Source organism: Mauremys reevesii, linkage group 6 (genome assembly GCF_016161935.1).
Source record: "Mauremys reevesii isolate NIE-2019 linkage group 6, ASM1616193v1, whole genome shotgun sequence".
NCBI classification, from domain to species: Eukaryota; Metazoa; Chordata; order Testudines; family Geoemydidae; genus Mauremys; species Mauremys reevesii.
Window position 1 is genome coordinate 21,640,431 of NC_052628.1, and position 18,462 is coordinate 21,658,892.

The 18,462-nt window shown below is 47.2% G+C and overlaps 1 protein-coding gene across 1 annotated transcript; it reads left to right on the forward strand.

Moving 5' to 3' along the window:
* Positions 1-420: 420 nt before the first annotated feature.
* Positions 421-5,082, forward strand: PMAIP1 (phorbol-12-myristate-13-acetate-induced protein 1). Its single transcript, XM_039545328.1, has 2 exons — positions 421-634; positions 1,809-5,082. Exons 1-2 carry the CDS (start codon positions 580-582, stop codon positions 1,919-1,921), a joined length of 168 nt encoding a protein of 55 aa, XP_039401262.1. The 5' UTR covers positions 421-579; the 3' UTR covers positions 1,922-5,082.
* The last annotated feature ends 13,380 nt before the right edge of the window (positions 5,083-18,462 follow it).

The window sequence follows — 18,462 nt, forward strand, 5'->3', positions numbered from 1 at the left end:
AAGGGCCCCTGCTCAGATACTCTGGCCCTAGCAATGCCTAACATGGGCTGGAACAGGGCTTGGCGGCGCAGGGCCCGCGGCTGCAGCTTTGAAAACACGGAGGGGCGCTCTGCTCCCGCCAGCTCAAGCCCTGCGGGTGCCAATGGCACAGGCACCCTGGCGTGCTAGGACTCAAAGCAGCAGCAGCAACCAGCGCCCAGCCGCTGAGCTCCAGCTGGGGGCGGGGCTGGCCGCCGGTTCGCGCTCTGCCTCGGGCAAGTCCAGACCTGCCGGGTCCAGGCAGCAGGCACGTGCCCCGGCGCCGTGCCCGGGCGCTGCACTGACTTGTGGAAGCCCGCCAGGCAGCCTCGCCGCTGATTGGCTGCAGGCCCGGGAGGGATTCCCTTTTCCTTTCCCTACCTCATCGGCGGCTAGGAAATCCCCGCCAGCCCGCGCCGCCCTTTATCGCGCAGCAGCGAGCCGCGGGCAGCCACAGCCGGTTAGGCGGGCGAGAGGAGAGCGTCGCTCGGCACCGTCCTGCGCCTGACACTGTCCCCAGGCAGCCTGGGCTGAGCTCCCCGCGGCGGCAAACGACGCGAAATGATGCCGGGAAAGCCCCTGCGCAAGGGTGCGCAGCAGAGCCCCGCTCCCGCAGGTACGTCCCGTCCCCCCCAGAGCCGGGCGGGCGCCCGGGGGCTGAGCTGGCCCCGAGCGCCCTTAGAAACGCGCCGGAGTTAGATGATCGCTGGGATGGAGTAGTCCGGAGGTTGGGGGGTGTTAGTCAGTTTCACCTTCTTGTGTTACCAGGCTGCGTTGGCAGCGAGAGCGGTTTTGCTTTCTGTTCTTGTGTGAGCGAGATAAAAGTTTCTGTTCTGAATGGGGCAAGGTTTCCCCTCTTGCCTGGGGGAAGATTAAGAAACAGGATTTTTTTAAACTTCTAAATGAGGGTGTTAGCAAGAAGGAAGGACAGAATAATGGCTTGTCCTGATTAAGACGTGTTATTACGAGATGCTCCATGCAGCCTACAGTAATACTGGTGGTTCAGAGCTTTGCCATCTGAGGTTTGAACCCGTCTGAAACATGGTTTAGCAGTGATCACTAGAGCTAGGTCCGAGGCACCAAATTCGGATCTCGCCTTGAACCACCGCCCAGTTCAGGGAACATTTGGATCCAAGGTTGTGGTTTCTAAGTTCCGACTCCCTCAAAAAACTGGGGCCTTTGGATCGGGGGGATTCAGTTTAGGATCATTTCTAATGACCGCTCCATAAATACTGACTGCGAGCTCGATTCTGGTCTCAGTTGTTTAACTTTATCGCCTTCACTGACGGAACTGGATTGTGGCAAATTTGTTAGTCTCTAAGGTGCCACAAGGACTCCTCGTTTTTGCTGATACAGACTAACAGGACTACTGCTCTGAAATCCCGCGTTTTCTGAAATACCCGAGAAGGCTGTTTAACTATACAATCTAGCGAGATCAAAGTAGTCATTCTTTGTGGCTTGTCGTTTGATCAGTGCTAACTTTAAAAAAATTTTCAAAAAATATGACTATCACTTAGTGTAATATGGGATTGCTTTCCCCAGTCCAAACAAGCACCTAGAGCTAGTAAAAACTGCTTTTTAAAGGTTTCTAGATTTTTTATTTAAAAAAAATTAAATTTCTGTTACCAGCTCTGTAAGCAACTATACACCTTTACAAATCTCTTACCTCTTAGGGTAAAATGTTTATTGAACTTATAGACATGTATGATTATATAAGAGCTATCCACTATAGACAAGAAAGTGTATGGAATTCACAAAGCTGACGACTGGTTTTCCTTTGTGTTTTACAGCACAGGAAGCTGTGACGCAGTGCTCCTTGCAACTACGCAAAATAGGAGATATATGCAACCTGCAGCAGAAGATTCTTAATGTTATTACAAAACTGTTCTGCCCAGGAACGTGAAAACTCTTTGGGAGATGTCAAACAGAAAAGGAAGGAAGAAAACAATGGTTTTGGAAAATATGGTCTTTACAAGCTTGTAATAAGTGACTTGAATGAGATGAGGAGATGGAATGAGCTCTATGCATTACTTACTGCTGTCTAGTCCCACTGAAAGACAGCTGTTGAAATATGATTTCTCTGGAGAGCTGGACATATGTATTGGCTGATGGATGTCCGTATGGGGGAAAAAATACAATGAACCATTCCAAAGATTGACCTGTGGAGTGACTTGGAAGAGCAAGGAACCTGGGGTTCTCATCAGACAAGTGTTTCAATGTTCTGGTTCATGAGTTGCAGCTAGTTCTATGTCACTTTGAGTAACAGAGAGAAGATGCCAGTTACCTCCAAACATTGGATTGGAATGTACAATGAAAACCAGTTTCTAAGTTCTTGATTGATTTTGTTTTCTAAAATGTAGAGCGTATAGTATAAAATCTGGTGTGGAACTTTTTTTTTTTTGTTTTCTTGTGTTTGTTTTTTGTTTTTTTGATTGTAGCACATTTACCGTCAGTGATTTTACTTGTTATGCAGATGTTTCTCTAAGGAATAACATTCTAATTCTGTTAATTATGAGATTCCTGTAAGGATCTAGGATGTGTATATGTGTATGAAGAGAGTATTCCATGGAACTTAAAGAGATGACTTATGGCTTATGCACCAGAAATAGTGCAGATGACTATTCAAAGAATGCATTAAAACAGATTAACAGAAGCACAGTAGCTTCTGGTGATTAAGAAAGTACTTCATGGAGGCAGTACTCTAAGAATAAGAAATATGAATAAGAAAAATGCATACATTAAAGCATGTATTACATAGCAAAACAAGATTATTGATAGGTGTGTGAGTTTGGGGGAGATTCCTTCACAGCAGCAAAAGGAATATTCAAACAGAATAAGCTACTGGTGTGTTTTAATTTTATTAAGAAGTAATGAAGCTACTCTCAAAACAAATAGAAAGTTAAAGTAAAATGGAATCAGTGGTTTTCTGGAGAAAAAACATGAATTATTTTTCAAAGACAGTAACTGCTTAGATTAAGAGATATGTCAGTAAAACTGGATGTTACAATTGTTACAGGAAAGTAATGTATTGCTTCTAAATGAAAGCTGAGCTGTTGACTGGAAATAAAGGATAAGAAAAGAAAACAGCTTTTCTTTGGTGTCAACCTCTTTTTTGTTTGTAATGATGAAGATGCAGTTATTTTGTCTAATGGATGTAATATGATAGTGAGATGCTTGTCTTGTTCTTACTGAAAAGCTACATTGGGCCTGGCTTGGAGGAGAGACTTTTTCTGCACTTCAGCCCATTAGAAAGCAACTTTTCTGTTTGTATATTATAAAAGCCCCTTGAATCAAACACAAGAGACAGTGCAACTACCATGTCTAAGCCAAATTAATCAGTGTCTTAAAATGGGCTAAATTATACAATGGGATGTCAACTAGTAGGAAAATAGATGTAAGTGACAAAATAATGTAACTTGCCTGGGTTTGGTATTCAGAGGGTGTGCAAAGTAAGTGTCAGTTTCAGGCTGAAGGAAGATGTAGCAAGAAAAGTAACTTGAATTCACACTCTCTTGCTTCTACTACACTTTCCTCTTGCATGTAAATTACATCTGTCTTACATACGGTACCTTCTGAATGCCAAATCAGTGCAAATTATACCATTTCACTGCTTGCATCCATTTTGGGCTCCCTTGCCCTTCGTGTACAATTAATTCCACACTAAGTCAACAATGACTTTGAGCCAGGGGTTCCCAAACTTCATTCGCGTCTTGTTCAGTGTAAGCCCCTTGTGGGCCGTGAGACACGTTATTTACCTGAGCGTCTGCAGGTACGGCTGCTCGCAGCTCCCAATGGCCACGGTTCGCTGTTCCCGGCCAATGGGAGCCGCGGGCCACCGCTTACCCTGAACAAGCCGCAAACGAAGTTTGGGAACCCCTGATCTGAGCCTATGATCTTGTACAAATCTGATTTCTTTCATGAGGTTTTATTGTAAAGCTCTTTTCAGTACCTCAGGACCAAGTATCCAGTTATCTGATTTGCTGACACTGATTTCATTTGGTATAGTCTCAGATGCTGTTGGTTTTTGTTTGTTTGTTTTTTAATGTATAAAGGGCCCAGTCCAGGTCCCAGCAAAGGAACTTTTGCATTGGCTTGAATGAGAGCAGGAGAAGGCCCAACCATAGCAAGGTTTCCTCTTCCTGTGACCTATCCGATATTGTGTTCTCAGTGAGAACGTAGCATTTCAGGATGGTGTTGTTTTATCCACAGTGCCACAAGTGAATGTAATAAACGTGAACTTGTTCCCCTAAGGATCATGTCTCATTCAGAAGCACCTTTTCAGGTATTAAAGGGTGACTGTCGTTTTCATTTCTGTTATGTCAAATTTTAGCTTCCTGAATAACTCCATGAGACTAAGCAAAGTTTGATCTAACAGCCACTGTATTCAATAGAAAGACTCCCAGTGGTTTCCATGGAGTTCGATCACAGTCTTAGGTGAAACTCCAGAGAGATCAATAATAGTTATGTCAGACTAAGAATCTCAAGAAAATTTAGTATTAAGGAACTGTTTTGTTGCTAAAATACACCCAAATTAAGGTGTTCAGCTCAATGCATGCAGCCTACAGTTAATTAGGATGCTAGCCAGGGTTTCAACTGGCCGGTCAGTAATTCCAGGCTGTAAGCAGCAAAAATAATAGCATAAAGCTGTGGGAATGAACTATGTAAACGTCAGAGGGACATTTCAGCTAGGAAGTGCAGCACTTTATTGTATAGATTTCTAAGGGCAATGTTTATTTTTCATGGAATGTTTTTATGTTGCTAAATTCCATAGTGTGTTTATTTGGTGATTGTTTAATGTTACGTCAATCGAACTGTTTACAGTGAATTCAAAAGAAGAATTAGTTCAAAGTGACTAATATCTGTATCAGTTTGATTATGTGTTCTGTGGGTACAGATTCCTTGCATTACTTTTCAAAATGATGTGCCAGATGACTGTATCAACATGAGATTGTTTTTCTCAAGGCATTTTTTTGGGTTAGGGACAGATGTTTTGTTATATGTCCCAATAAAGTGTGTCTGTTGTTATTTCATTAAGATAATAAACATAATGTGTTTGCAAGCAAATTATTCTTTGTTGTAAAATCTGTTTTCTGAGGATTCTGAATGAAAGGTCATATGCCAATTCCTTCTGAATTATTAGGAGTTTAAGGTCACACACTCAGTCATTAGATACTTACCAGGAGACTTGCAGTGATATAGTGGATTTTATTTATGATCCCTTTGATATGAGTTATAACTATGGTCACCAGAATTCAAAATGAGAAAGCAGGACACCTATTTTCATATTGGTTAGTGAATATTTGCACTACTACCCTTTGCTGGGTGGAAGCAGAATTGCTCAGCTGTGTGTCAGAAGCCCTATACTTAGCTTCTCCTTCAGCTTAAGCGAGAGGGGTTTGTTCATTATGAGCAAGAGGCTCTATTTATCTAGCATCTAGTAATCTGCGTATCAAAGTACTAGTGAATGATACAAAGCATAATCATCCCACAAATAACCCCATGAAGTTCCTGGAGGTCATGACAGGCAACCTTGTGACAACAGTGAAGTCTAAGAAGGACATAGTTCTGTCATCATGTGTCTTGGGTGCATAGGGAATGAACATGGGAGGGGTTTGACAAGTGGGAAGAGGTTCAGGTTTGGGCTTTTCCACAAGTCATGAAAGGGTTTAGATGCTGAGTAAGGATGTCAGATTAATGGTTCTTGTCATGGGGGGGAGGGGTGGTGCAGCTATAGCCTAGCAAAAGGATACTACAAAGCTACTCCCGCTATTCTCCCATATAGGGTGACCAGAGACCAAGTGTGAAAAATCAGGACAGAGGGTGCGGGGTAATAGGAGCCAATATAAGTAAAGTCCCAAATATCAGGACTGTCCCTACAAAATCGGGACATCTGGTCACCCTACTCCCATAAGCCCTGAATCCAGGAGTGTCTCTCTACGGGGGTCGGGGTGGGGGTGGGGGTTGGGTAATCAGTTTATTCTTTATTTAAATGTAAAGGCTTCTCATTGCCAAGGCCTTGGCAAACTCCTTCGCTCCAGGTTTGGAAGCTGCTGTGGCAATTGGACCATTGTGCGCACACGGGCATGTGTTCAATGCAAGGCAGGACTAAAAGAGATTCCCCCCCCTCCAACTGCTGCCAGTTTTGGGAGGCTGGAGTCTTGAGGTGGGAGTGGGTCACCATCCCACCCCAATGAGAAACCACCCGGGGCTTTGGTTAACTCAGCCTGAGAAAGCAGCAACGTGCCCATTCAGGAGAGGGAGGTAGGATGCTCCCTAACTCCAGCCTAGCCCCAAGAGCTAGGGTCAGGTAGCACTGTGACTATTTACACATTCTTACAGGAGGCAATTTACAATACTAGGCCAAATCCCCTCTTTTGAGGTCATCCACAGAACACCCACACACACGGCTGCCCAGAGGATTCAAGGGGCCTGGGGCAAAGCAATTTCGAGGGCCCCTTCCATAAAAAAAAGTTGCAATACTATAGAATACTATATTCTCATGGGGGTCCCTGCAAGGCCCAGGGCAAATTGTCCCACTTGCCTCCCTCCCTCCCCTGGGCTGCCCTGGGAAAAATAAACATTTAAAAACCTTCCGCATCTTGGCACAAACCCAGTTTTGAGAAAACTTCTTTTCAAGTCACCTTTACAAGGTATCACTGGTTCTCATTATCAGCTAGTGCTAAAAACACTAAAGCTCATTAAAAGGGTTGGACAAATATTTTCCGTCAAAACTTTTTTTGGATTGAAAACTAGGGGTTTTTAAAAAGCAGAAAAAAAATCACAGTGTCTGCTTTCCTTCAAAATTCGTTGTGTTTTTTTTCATTGAGAAGCTGAAATTAGTCTGCCAAAACCTGAACATGATTTGGGGTTTCAGAAGTGTGTGGCCAAATATTTGCTGCTTGCTGTGTTTGTTTAAAGAAACAATAACAAAATTCTGCGTAAAAAAATCCAAAACTTTTGAACCACGTCAGGGCCCTGAGCCCATCCAGTCAGAGATTTTTCCAGGTTTCTGATACTCCGCTGGCTTCCTTGACTCATATCTGTCTCCATAACTTTGGGTTGATTTAGGTTAGAACATAAGAATGGCCATACTGGGTCAGATCAAAGGTCCATCCAGCTCAGTATCCTGTCTACTGACAATGGCCAATGCCAAGTGCCCCAGAGGGAGTGAACATAACAGGTAATGACCAAGTGGTCTCTCTCCTGCCATCCATCTCCACCCTCTGACAAACAGAGGCTAGGGGCACCATTCCTTACCCATCCTAGCTAATAGCCATTAATGGACTTAACCTCCATGAATTTATGTTTCCTAGAGACGGGCTCCATAGGGTCCCTCACAAACTGGAGATGGTTACTGTGGGTTTGTCTTTAGTATAACATATACATTCTCCACGAACTGAGGATTTGAGCTTGTTCCAGAATTTGGGATGAGTCTCTGTTGTGAAAACTGAAATGCTCAAAATAGCACATGCATGTGAATGGACACAGGGTGCTAAAATTAAATTAACCCAGGGGTTCTCAAACTGGGGGCCGGGACCCCTCATAGGGTCACAAGGTTATTACTGGGGGTTGTGAGATGTCAGCCTCCACCTCAAACCCTGCTTTGCCTCCAGCATTTATAATAGTGTTAAATATATTTTTTAAAGTGTTTTTAATTTATAAGTGTGGGGGGGTCACACTCAGATGTTTGCTATGTGAAACGGGTCACCAGTACAAAAGTTTGAGAACCACTGAACTAACCCCTCTGGAGCCTCGGGGAATGCAGGGGAGGGGGTCTCCCTTGGTAGGGTTGGGAAGGAGGTAGGTGGTGTAGGATATTGCGTTTCTCATGTGATCCCTCCCCCATGGCTCTCTTGGTTCTATCACTGTTAATCTAAAGTGGCTAATTTTAATGAAGCTACCTTCCCCTGACATGAATCTCCCTATGGCACTGAAATTAAATGTAGACTATAATTTGGCATTTGAGAAGTGAAAGGGGATGGTAGCCCTAAGGGAAAAGATAACAGCTTGGCTCTTTGTGTTAAATAGCTGTCTGCAAGCCTCAAACTGCTGAATGAGCTTTAGGGTAGGGAAGGCTGTGCCTCCCCAAACAGCCTGGGCCCTGCCCCCTATCTGACCCCCACCCACTTCCTGCCCGCTGACTGCCACCCTCAGAATCCCCGACCCATCCTGCTCCTTGTCCCCTCACCACCACCCCCGAGACACCCCCCAACCACCACCCCAGGACCCCAACCCCCACCAACCTCCCTGCTCCCTGACTGCCCTGACCCCTATCTACTCCCTGTCCCCAGGACTCCCTGCCCCTTATCCAACCCCCCCGGTCCCAGCCCTGGCCCCCTTACCATGACGCTTACCCCCTGTCCCGGAGCCTCAACACGCCATGTCCAGGAGTGGCCCTAGACAGCACTGCAGTGGCGTGGCTCCAGCAGGTCCTGAGCTCCCGCCGCAGCTCTCAGCCCTGTCCTCTTACCACGTGGCTCCGAGCAGGAGGAGCTCAGGCCCTGCAGGAGCCACGCTGCTTTAGTTCTGTCAAGGGCCGCTCCTGGATGCAGTGCGCTGAGGCGCCAGGGGATGGAGGAAGGTGGGGGCGGGGGCATGCCTCAGACATTCTCGTGGGGGCCTCTGTGGGGCCTGAGGCAAATTGTCCCACTTGCCCCCCACACACACACACACGACCTAGTACAGTTCTGTTCTGACTATTAGAAGAGGGGCAACTAATTTTTGCCAGTGCCTTAAGTATCTTGAGTAATACAATCAGAGTTTTATAGCAGCATGTCAAGGCAGGGCCGCCCAGAGGGGGGGGCAAGAGGGGCAATTTGCCCCAGGCCCCGAGCCCCACAGGGGCCCCCACGAGAGTTTTTCGGGGGCCCTGGAGCGGGGTCCCTCACTCGCTCCGGGGGGGCCGGAAAACTCTTGCGGGGCCGGGCACAGGAGCTTCTTTGCTCCCGGTCTTCGCCGGCGGGGGGGTCCTTCCGCTCCAGGGGGAAGGACCCCCCGCTGGCGAATTACCGCCGAAGACGGAGCGGGACCCGCCGCCGAAGTTCAGCTCGGTCTTCGGCGGTAATTTGGCAGCGGGGGGCCCTTCCGTTCCGGGACCCGCCGCCGAAGTGCCCCGAAGACCCACGGCGGGGGCCCCCTGCCGCCGAATTACCGCCGAAGACCAGGCTGCACTTCGGCGGCGGGTCCCGCTTCAGCGGTAATTCGGAGGCGGGGGAGGGCCCCCGCCGCGGGTCTTCGGGGCACTTCGGCGGCGGGTCCCAGAATGGAAGGGCCCCCAGCCACCAAAGACCCCAGGCCCCCGGAATCCTCTGGGCGGCCCTGTGTCAAGGGTTATACAACAGTCACCAATTCCCGCCTCTAAGGGATAGAAAAACCTCACCACATACTACAGATATTTGCATCAAAGGAGCACGGGACTCTGACTCATCCACAACAATCTAACCTGAAAAGGTGAAACACACACAAACAGAGACAAACACGAGCAGCACTACCTGCACAGCCCCAGGTCTCTTTTAATTAGACACAGAACAATAGACAGCTGCCAGACCAACATGTGCAGGGCTTTCACATTCAACTTTAGGCTGCTCACGTGAAAACCAGACTGGCCTGCTCCGGCACCTGGAGTCACATGTACTATCTCCTAAATGCTCTGCTAGACACCAGCTCTCCAAATGATTTTAACCAACTGGAAAGACCCGTCTCATGTTGTGGTAACTATTCTTAGTATGTGTTAATTTACGGTAATCCTTTGCCTCTCATTAGCACCATGAGTCCTGGAAGTGTGGCAAGAGCAAGGAGGAGAAGATAGTGGTAGAAGCAGGGCCGGCGCTTGCATTAGGCGATCCTAGGCGGTCGCCTAGGGCGCCAGGATTCGGGGGGCGGCATTTTGTGCACTCCCCACGGGGCACACGGGAGCTTCCGGTTCCGCTCCCGTCGTGCCACCGAAGAAGGACCTTCTGCCGACGTGCCGCGGAAAACAGCGGCAGGCAATTGAGCAGCTCAGTGACTACCGCTGTCGCCTGCGGCATTTCTGCGGCGGGTCCTTCTTCGGCGGTGCGATGGGAGTGGAACCGGAAGCTCCCGTGCACCCCATGGGGAGCGCACAAAATGCCACCCCCCGAATGCTGCCTGGGGTGCCAGAAACCCTGGCGCCGCTCCTGGGTACAAGCAACGTGAAGCAGGACTGGCTGGCGCACATGGTGAGGTATATTATCATGTGCAATGTTGTTTGTAAATGGGATGTGCTATTCAATGGTCTGACTATTTTTTCATGGGTGATTGGGATAAGCTTAGAGCCTTAAACCACTGTCAGAAACAAGGAAGTGTCTTTGTTCTAAAACAGTGGTTTTCAACCTGTGGTCTGCAGACCTGGGGGCCCGCAGACCAGGACCGTCTCTAGCGTTTTGCCGCCCCAAGCACAACAACAACAAAAAGCAGCGATCGTGACCGGCGGCAGGTCCTTCGCTCTGAGAAGGAGTGACGGCCCCGCCGCCAAATTGCCACCGAACGGCCGGATATGCTGCCCCCTTCTTCATCAGCCACCCCAGGCACCTGCTTGCTACTCTGGTGCCTGGAGCCAGCCCTGTCGAAGACTATGTCTAAGGTGTGGTCACTCTAAGGCCTTTTTGCAGTAAGGAGCAGCAGTGGCGGCCATTAGCTAAAAGTGGGGAGTCACGTCCCATCAAAACTGTACAAAACAACAGAATATCTGGTTGTTAAGAAAGCACCCACAGTGACCAGATCAACACACAGACCTTAAGATGTTTAAATAAAAACTTTGCAAGAAAACACTCTGTCTGGCAGAACCACTTATCAGCAGTTTCAGCTGGGAAATCTATACTTCCCTTTTGTTTTACCTTCAGCTGTTTCAGTCTGGTCTTTAACTGTTTCTGTCTGTTGGGTAACTGGTTTACCAACATTTGAATTGACTCCTGTATGTGTAATGTGGTAGGATTGGTTAAAATATTGTTTTGTAATACTTGGTAAAAATGATTGGTTAAGGTACAGATAACCAGGACCTAACTTGAACTATAAAACCGGGGTCCAAACGGAAGTTCTTTGGAACCTAACTCTGGGACACAAGATTAAAGCCGCCAGAACTCAATGACTTCCACGACCATACCACGCAGAAGCCAGAGCCCTGGATGATCCAATCCTGACTGGCCATCAGGAGAAGCTCGCCTGCCTTATTGGGAGTTGTGAGCATTGTATGCTTAGTGAGCGTATTCTGTTGATTAATTGTTAATAAATATAAGTTAAGGATATTACTGTGTAAAGGCTTTTCACTGGGACAAGCACCCACCAACCCGCAAAGGAACACTGAACCCTGGGTACAGGGAGGGTAGGGGGTGGAGCCCTAAATTGTGCAGGTAACAAAAGGGTTTTGTTACCTGGGGATCTGCAGACTAAGATTTCCAAAAGGGTCTGCATCTCCATTCAACATTTTTAAGGGTCCACAAACGAGAAAAGGTTGAAAACCACTGTTCTAAAATATACTGTTATGCCCCTTGGATGATACAACAGGAAGCCAGCTCTAAGAAGAAGAGAGTAGAGGTCAATTCTGCCACCTTCTCCTGTTCTCACAATGTATCAGTCTGAAAATAGTTCATCTGCCAGCCAATTAGAAATAGAGCCATGAACTCTTTCAAGAGGTTATGCAAAAACCTTACTAACTCCATGAACCCAGCAGTAGAAGTTGTACTAGAAAACAAGTTGCGTTTGCAATAACCTTTTTGCCATATTTATGCCTCATGAAATTATTGCAACATTATTATTAGTTATATTACCATAGTGCCTAAGAACCCCGCTCACAGACCGGGACCCCACGGTGCTAGGTGCTGTACAAACACAGACCAGACAGACAGCCTTGCCCAAAGGACTTGAACAATCTAAGCATAATACAACAGGCAACAGAGGGATACAGACGGATTGATAGGGAAAAACAAAAAGAATGAGAAAATATTGGTTATCTTGATCAGCAATGGTCTCACCACACCAGCAGCCGAGGCATTGTCACGTTTTTTGTAGGCATAATGGCAAAGGAGAGTTTTGAGGGGGCTTTGAAGGTGGGTCATGAGGTAGCTCTGTGGATGTTTATGGGGCACTCCTCTCAAGTGTGAGGGGCAGCATGGAAGAAAGCACAAAGGTGCTTATTGGAACATGTAACAATTGGGTGGCTGGGGCTGGCATCATGGGCTGATCAGAAGTGAGCATCACCAGCTCACTAGCAAAAGAAAGATGATAGGTAGGATGAGGATTGACAGTGCATGGCCCTTAAAGTGAAGACAAGCAGCTTACATTTGATGTAATAGGGAAGGCAGAGCCAGCGTAAGGATGCTAAGAGGGGGTGAAGAACAGACCTGGAAAATGCTTTTTGCAGTAGCATTCTGGAGGGCTATGAGCAGGGCAATGGTGCATTTGGCAAGGCCAGAGAGATGCATGTTACAGTAATCAAGATGACTAGAGCCTGGATGAGAGTTTTGGCTGTTTAGATGGATGGAAAAGTTGGCAAGAAAGAATTGGCAAGATTTAGACATAGCCTAGATGAGACAACTTAGAGGCAGGTCCAAGTCAAAGATGCTACTCAAGTTGTAGGCCTGGTGACGAGCAAGGTGGTGGGGGGGAGTGTCCATAATGATTGAGAAAGAAGGTTGTGGAAGACCTTGTGATGAGAGGGGAGGGTTAGGAACAGAAGAACAGCTCTACTAGGTCACACCAAAGGTCCATCTAGTCCAGTATCCTGTCTTCTGACAGTGGCCAATGCCAGGTGCCCCAGAGGGAATGAACAGAACAGGTAATCTTCAAGTGATTCATCCCCAATCGCCCATTCCCAGCTTCTGGCAAACAGAGGCTAGGGACACCATCCCTGTCCATCCTGGCTAATAGCCATTGATGGACCCTATCCTCCATGAATTTATCTAATTCCTTTTTTACCTTGTTTTAGTCTTGGCCTTCACAAAGAGATCCATTTTGGTCATGTTTCACTTCAGCTTAAAGCTAGACATCCACGAGGCAAAGTCAAAGAGACAGGCAGTTATAATGATATAGTGATCAGCTGCCTTCAGTGACTCCTAACTCAAGTGCTCATGCCTCAGGTGGGCAAGCATGGAATCGAATGGCCATTGATGTGTCCATTCAATATAGACTGCATGCAGGAATTAGCCCTTTTACAACATAAGACACCAAAATGCTAACACAAGTACTCTTGGAATCACTGTCCCCCCATTCCTTTTCATTATCTCTGATTCCTGATGCGTTTCCAGTTTCGTTGCATTCTTAAATAGTCATATACCTACTGTATTGTTTAAGACTATATCCACAGTCAATCTGCCATACCAGTTCCTTGATAAATGTACATGAGAGAGATGTAACATTTAGCAGAGCTGCTTTGGCCTTTGTAACTTAGCCTGTTGTACAGTATTAGTCCTCAGTGAAAACAGTGCAGCTTACACCAGTGTGACTGGGGCAATCTGTAGCATTTAAAAATAAGTTTATTAATATAGTGCCACTTGTATGCGTGGTGATTGGCAGAGAAATAAAAGTGCCTGAACCTTTCCCTGTTAACTTCCTGTCATGGGCGCTGATGTACCAAAGAATTTAAGCACGTGCCTAATGCCATTGGACTCAAAGGGCCTACACATAAGCGTGCATTAACTTTCAGCCCAAGTGCTTTGGTGGATTAGAACCTAAAGGTCTGTGGTGTAGTTCTGAATGTCATAGCCCAGTGCCAGGGAACGCCTGGAGGCTTCCAGCAGCCTGAACACTCCCAAGAGCTCTGAGAGAATGTGTGTCAAAACATCCTTCGTCAGGATTCAGTCTCCCTGCTTTCGCTCTGGACTAGAAGTCAGTGCACAAGAATCTAGCCAAGAAATTTATATGGCCCGTCACCATAGAATCTGAGCACTCACAATCCTTCAGTGTATCTGCACAGCTCTCCTGCGTGGCAGGGCAATGCTATTATCCCCCTCTTACAGATGGGGAATTGAGGCAGAGAGAGATTAAGTGACTTGCCCAAGGTCACCCAGGAAGTCTGTGGTGGAGCTAGGGCATGAACCTGGGTCTCCTACATCCCACTTTGTACCATAGCCATTGGATCTGCCTTCCTCTCCATTGTCATTGTCACACATGCCACCTACTTTGGGGAGTTTAGTGACACTGACATTCCCCCCCCACCACCCCTTTTGTCCTGCATGTCTCTGAGTTTGTAGCTGGCTTTTGCTCTGGTGTGTAAGAGAAGGCAAGGGGAGGAAGGGCTTCTGTCCCTTTCACACTGACACAAGACCTCCCATCCAGGCTAACACTTAAAAGTATATGGAGATATACCTATCTCATAGAACTGGAAGGGACCCTGAAAGGTCATTGAGTCCAGCCCCCTGCCTTCACTAGGCAGGACCAAATACTGATTTTACCCCAGATCCCTAAGTGACCCCCTCAAGGACTGAACTCACAACCCTGGGTTTAGCAGGCCCATGCTCAAACCACTAAGCTATCCCTCCCCACCTCTGCCTTCAGTGACACCAGTGTGAAGCCAGAGTAACCCCATGCCCCTCTAGCCCTAAATGGGATCTATTCTCTTAAGAGACAGAGAAACTCCTCAGTAACAACTCTATGAGCAAAACTCAGAGGTCTGAATCAGAGTCCTCCCCTCCCCACACCCATATCAGCAACTAAGGAAAACAGCATTTCACTAAATAATTATGTTTTCCCTTGATCAGCTGCTTAGACAGTGAATCAAGATGTTGTCACTTGCCACCAGATGGAAAATACCCTGAGGGAACAATGGTTTCAGATACCTTTGTACCGAGCAAACCTAATGTCAGAATGATTCACCCTCACACTTCAGGGTAAGTCCAGGCCACGCAGAGGAAAACAGTAAACAGGGAAGTGTAAGGGTTTTGCTTTTATTATTACGCCACTTACGAAATACTCAGAGAAGCATCCATCTGTTAGAGCGTTAGCTAGCACAGGGATGAGTGATTAGATAAATAGATAGATATGCAGTGTAGTTGTAGCCATGTCAGTCTCAGAATATTAAAGAGACCAGGTGGGTGAGAAGCTCTTTTATTGTCCGTTGGTGAGAGACACAAGTTTCTGAGCCACAGAAGAAAAGCTCTGTGCCACTTGAAACTGGTCTCTCTCATTATCAGAAGTTAGTCCAATAAAAGATATGACCTCACCCGCCTCATCTCCCAGATAGATGGCTAGACAGACAGACAGACAGACAGCTTTATTTCAGAATGGAACATGTAGTTGAACTGAAGAGCTCTTTTTTAACATCGAAGAAAAGAGCCATTTTATGAACGTTTTTTAAAATCCCTTAAAATAATTGTAGTAACCATTTAGGAACTTATTTGACCAGTGTAAGTGTTTGGAGAAGCACAAGGCTAACGAGAGGCTACCAAGCTTCTTGCCTGGCTTGCTCAGGCTTGGGAGGTTAAACACTAAGGGTAGTTTGAGAAGTTGGCCGAAATGGGTTCCTCAGTAATGTCACAGCTATTCCATGCTTTGGCTTGCCTGGTAGACATCCCTCCCCAGAAGAGGTATCGACAGTCTCAGTAAATAGGGATCTCAGAGGACCACGACTTTCCCCACACAGGAATGGCAGGGTCTGGGAGTCCCAGACAGCGACAGGAATTGCGAGCAGTAGTTCTAGGACTATCCATTATATGAATGAGTCAGACTCAGGGAGAGCATGGTGGTGTTGGGCTTGTGTTTTGCAGATGGCTTTTGGCAGCAGCTGGTAGGAGCCACCTTTGGGTGGATGAGAAGAAAAGGCACCAATCTTGTGGGCCAGGGATTTCAAGGTGCAGGGAGAAGTTATTGTTCTTCTGGGCTGGGACTTTTTAAAGGGCAACGAAGTGCCACTAGTGGCTGTTGGTTCCAGGCAGCCTGGTTTCCTGTGTGTCATGCACCCTTTGAGCCAGAGCTCACCAGCAGAGCTCACTTTCCAATTTACATTCCATATTGACATTCTTTCGTCACTGGAATACACCAGGCGCGGCAGAGAACCTGCTCTCTCTCACATCTCTTTCCCCTCATACCTCTTCCCCTTTTCCCTTTCTTCCTTCTCAGACACTCAGGTGTCTAGGCCAAAGGTTGGGCTAGAGGGTCCTGCACTTGGAGGAGGGCGGGTCTCCCTGCGGAGAGAGGTAGGAGAAGAAATAAGAGGAGAAAAGGAGGGTGAGGTCATCTCACCCCAATGTCTCGCTAATACCCCGGGATCAACACAACTACCCTAACACTGCGAACAAACTGTGAGAAGACAGGTTGATGGATGAACATATGGGGCGAAGTCATGGGAGAGAACGGAAGGGCTCAGGGGTCTGGGTGGGCGTGTACTCGGCAGCCAGCTCACGCTACCGCTGCCTGTGCTACCACGGCAACACGACTCCTTTTAGCACACTCGTTCATTGAGAGCTAGCACAAGTACACCTACAAGAGCGGGGACTCACCGTGCAGCGCCAAGTGAGCAGATAAAGCCTTAGTAGCCAGAAAGTGGCTCTTCCTTCCTTCCAAACCAAGGGTGTGGGAGGTAAAGTTCATGGCAGTTGCTGGCAATGGCAGGGGAGATTCAGAGGCCAAAGCGGGAGGAGAGTGTGGTGCTGAGTAGGAGAGAAGACCATGACATGAGGCTCCTCACTCCTCTCTTCCCCAGGAGGAGGGAAGGGTGATGGGAGTGCTGGAGAACAGGGAACCACAGAATGACTGTAGCCCTCACAATGGCCCTTGTGTCTTGTGATCTGGCTCTGAACTGCAGAAGGATTCAGCAAAACGATAGGGACTTTCCTGCTCACTGCTCACGTGCTGTTTGGGAACTAGCAACCAGCTGAAATGCAATGGCTGTTGCTGTACCGTCACTTCCTCATACACGTGCCGCAGCCTGCCACCGTTTCACTCTTTTACACAGAGCAAAATCGGGTGTGGTCTGCAGATTTACAAAGAAAAACAAATCTCAGGCCAAAACATCATCTTCCAGCGGAGCCCTCTCCAGACAGGGCGGGAGATTCACAGTCTGAAAAGGACTGGCTTGTCTTTGCTCACAATCTTTGCTGCTTCTCATTCCTTGTATGGTTCCTGCTGCTTCCTCTTTCACAACTTTGTGAGTGTTGGCAAAGGGAATAGTAGTCAGAATAGATTTGCTTCCACCATGTAAGGAAATAGTCCAACTGTCTGCAAATTAGGATAAGTGGCAGCTGACTCCTAGAACAGTTGCCCCTTCCTTTTCAGCTGACAGGACTTGCATGTCTCTATTGATAATAGAATGGCATCACTTCTTAATGCCTGCAAAATATTAATATTAAAAATAGGAACCGAGATAAGAGAGGGGAGGAAATCGATCGATGTGTTGCTTCAGAATCAGCCTTCTCCTCCTACCCCTCACAGTCATAGCTCACAAGATCTCTCTCAGATCTGACTCGAAATGGCACGTTCTGCATGTACCACCTGGACTGCAGTTTCTTCCCTTCATGAAATTTTAAAATGTGGACCTATGGGAATTTTGAGCCTATGCAGTAAATTGGGGACAGAACTTTTAATAATCACTGCTAAGCTGCAGGAAGCAATGAGCCCTGATGCAATGCTGAAGCAATGTCACTATCCTACAACATGCCAAGCACTGAGGTACAACCGCATCTGCTCTAACCCCGCAGACAGAGACCAACACCTACAAAATCTCCACCAAGCATTCTCAAAACTACAGTACCCGCACGAGGAAATAAGGAAACAGATCAACAGAGCCAGACATGTACCCAGAAGCCTCCTACTGCAAGACAAACCCAAGAAAGAAACCAACAGGACTCCACTGGCCATCACATACAGTCCCCAGCTCAAACCCCTCCAACGCATCATCAGGGATCTACAACCCATCCTGGACAATGATCCCACACTTTCACAGGCCTTGGGTGGCAGGCCAGTCCTCGCCCACAGACAACCTGCCAACCTGAAGCATATTCTCACCAGTAACTGCACACCGCACCATAGTAACTCTAGCTCAGGAACCAATCCATGCAACAAACCTCGATGCCAACTCTGCCCACATATCTACACCAGCGACACCATCACAGGACCTAACCAGATCAGCCACACCATCACCGGTTCATTCACCTGCACGTCCACCAATGTAATATATGCCATCATATGCCAGCAATGCCCCTCTGCTGTGTACATCGGCCAAACTGGACAGTCTCTACGGAAAAGGATAAATGGACACAAATCAGATATTAGGAATGGCAATATACAAAAACCTGTAGGAGAACACTTCAGCCTCCCTGGCCACACAATAGTAGATCTTAAGGTGGCCATCCTGCAGCAAAAAAACTTTAGAACCAGACTTCAAAGAGAAACTGCTGAGCTCCAGTTCATCTGCAAATTTGACACCATCAGCTCAGGATTAAACAAAGACTGTGAATGGCTTGCCAACTACAGAACCAGTTTCTCCTCCCTTGG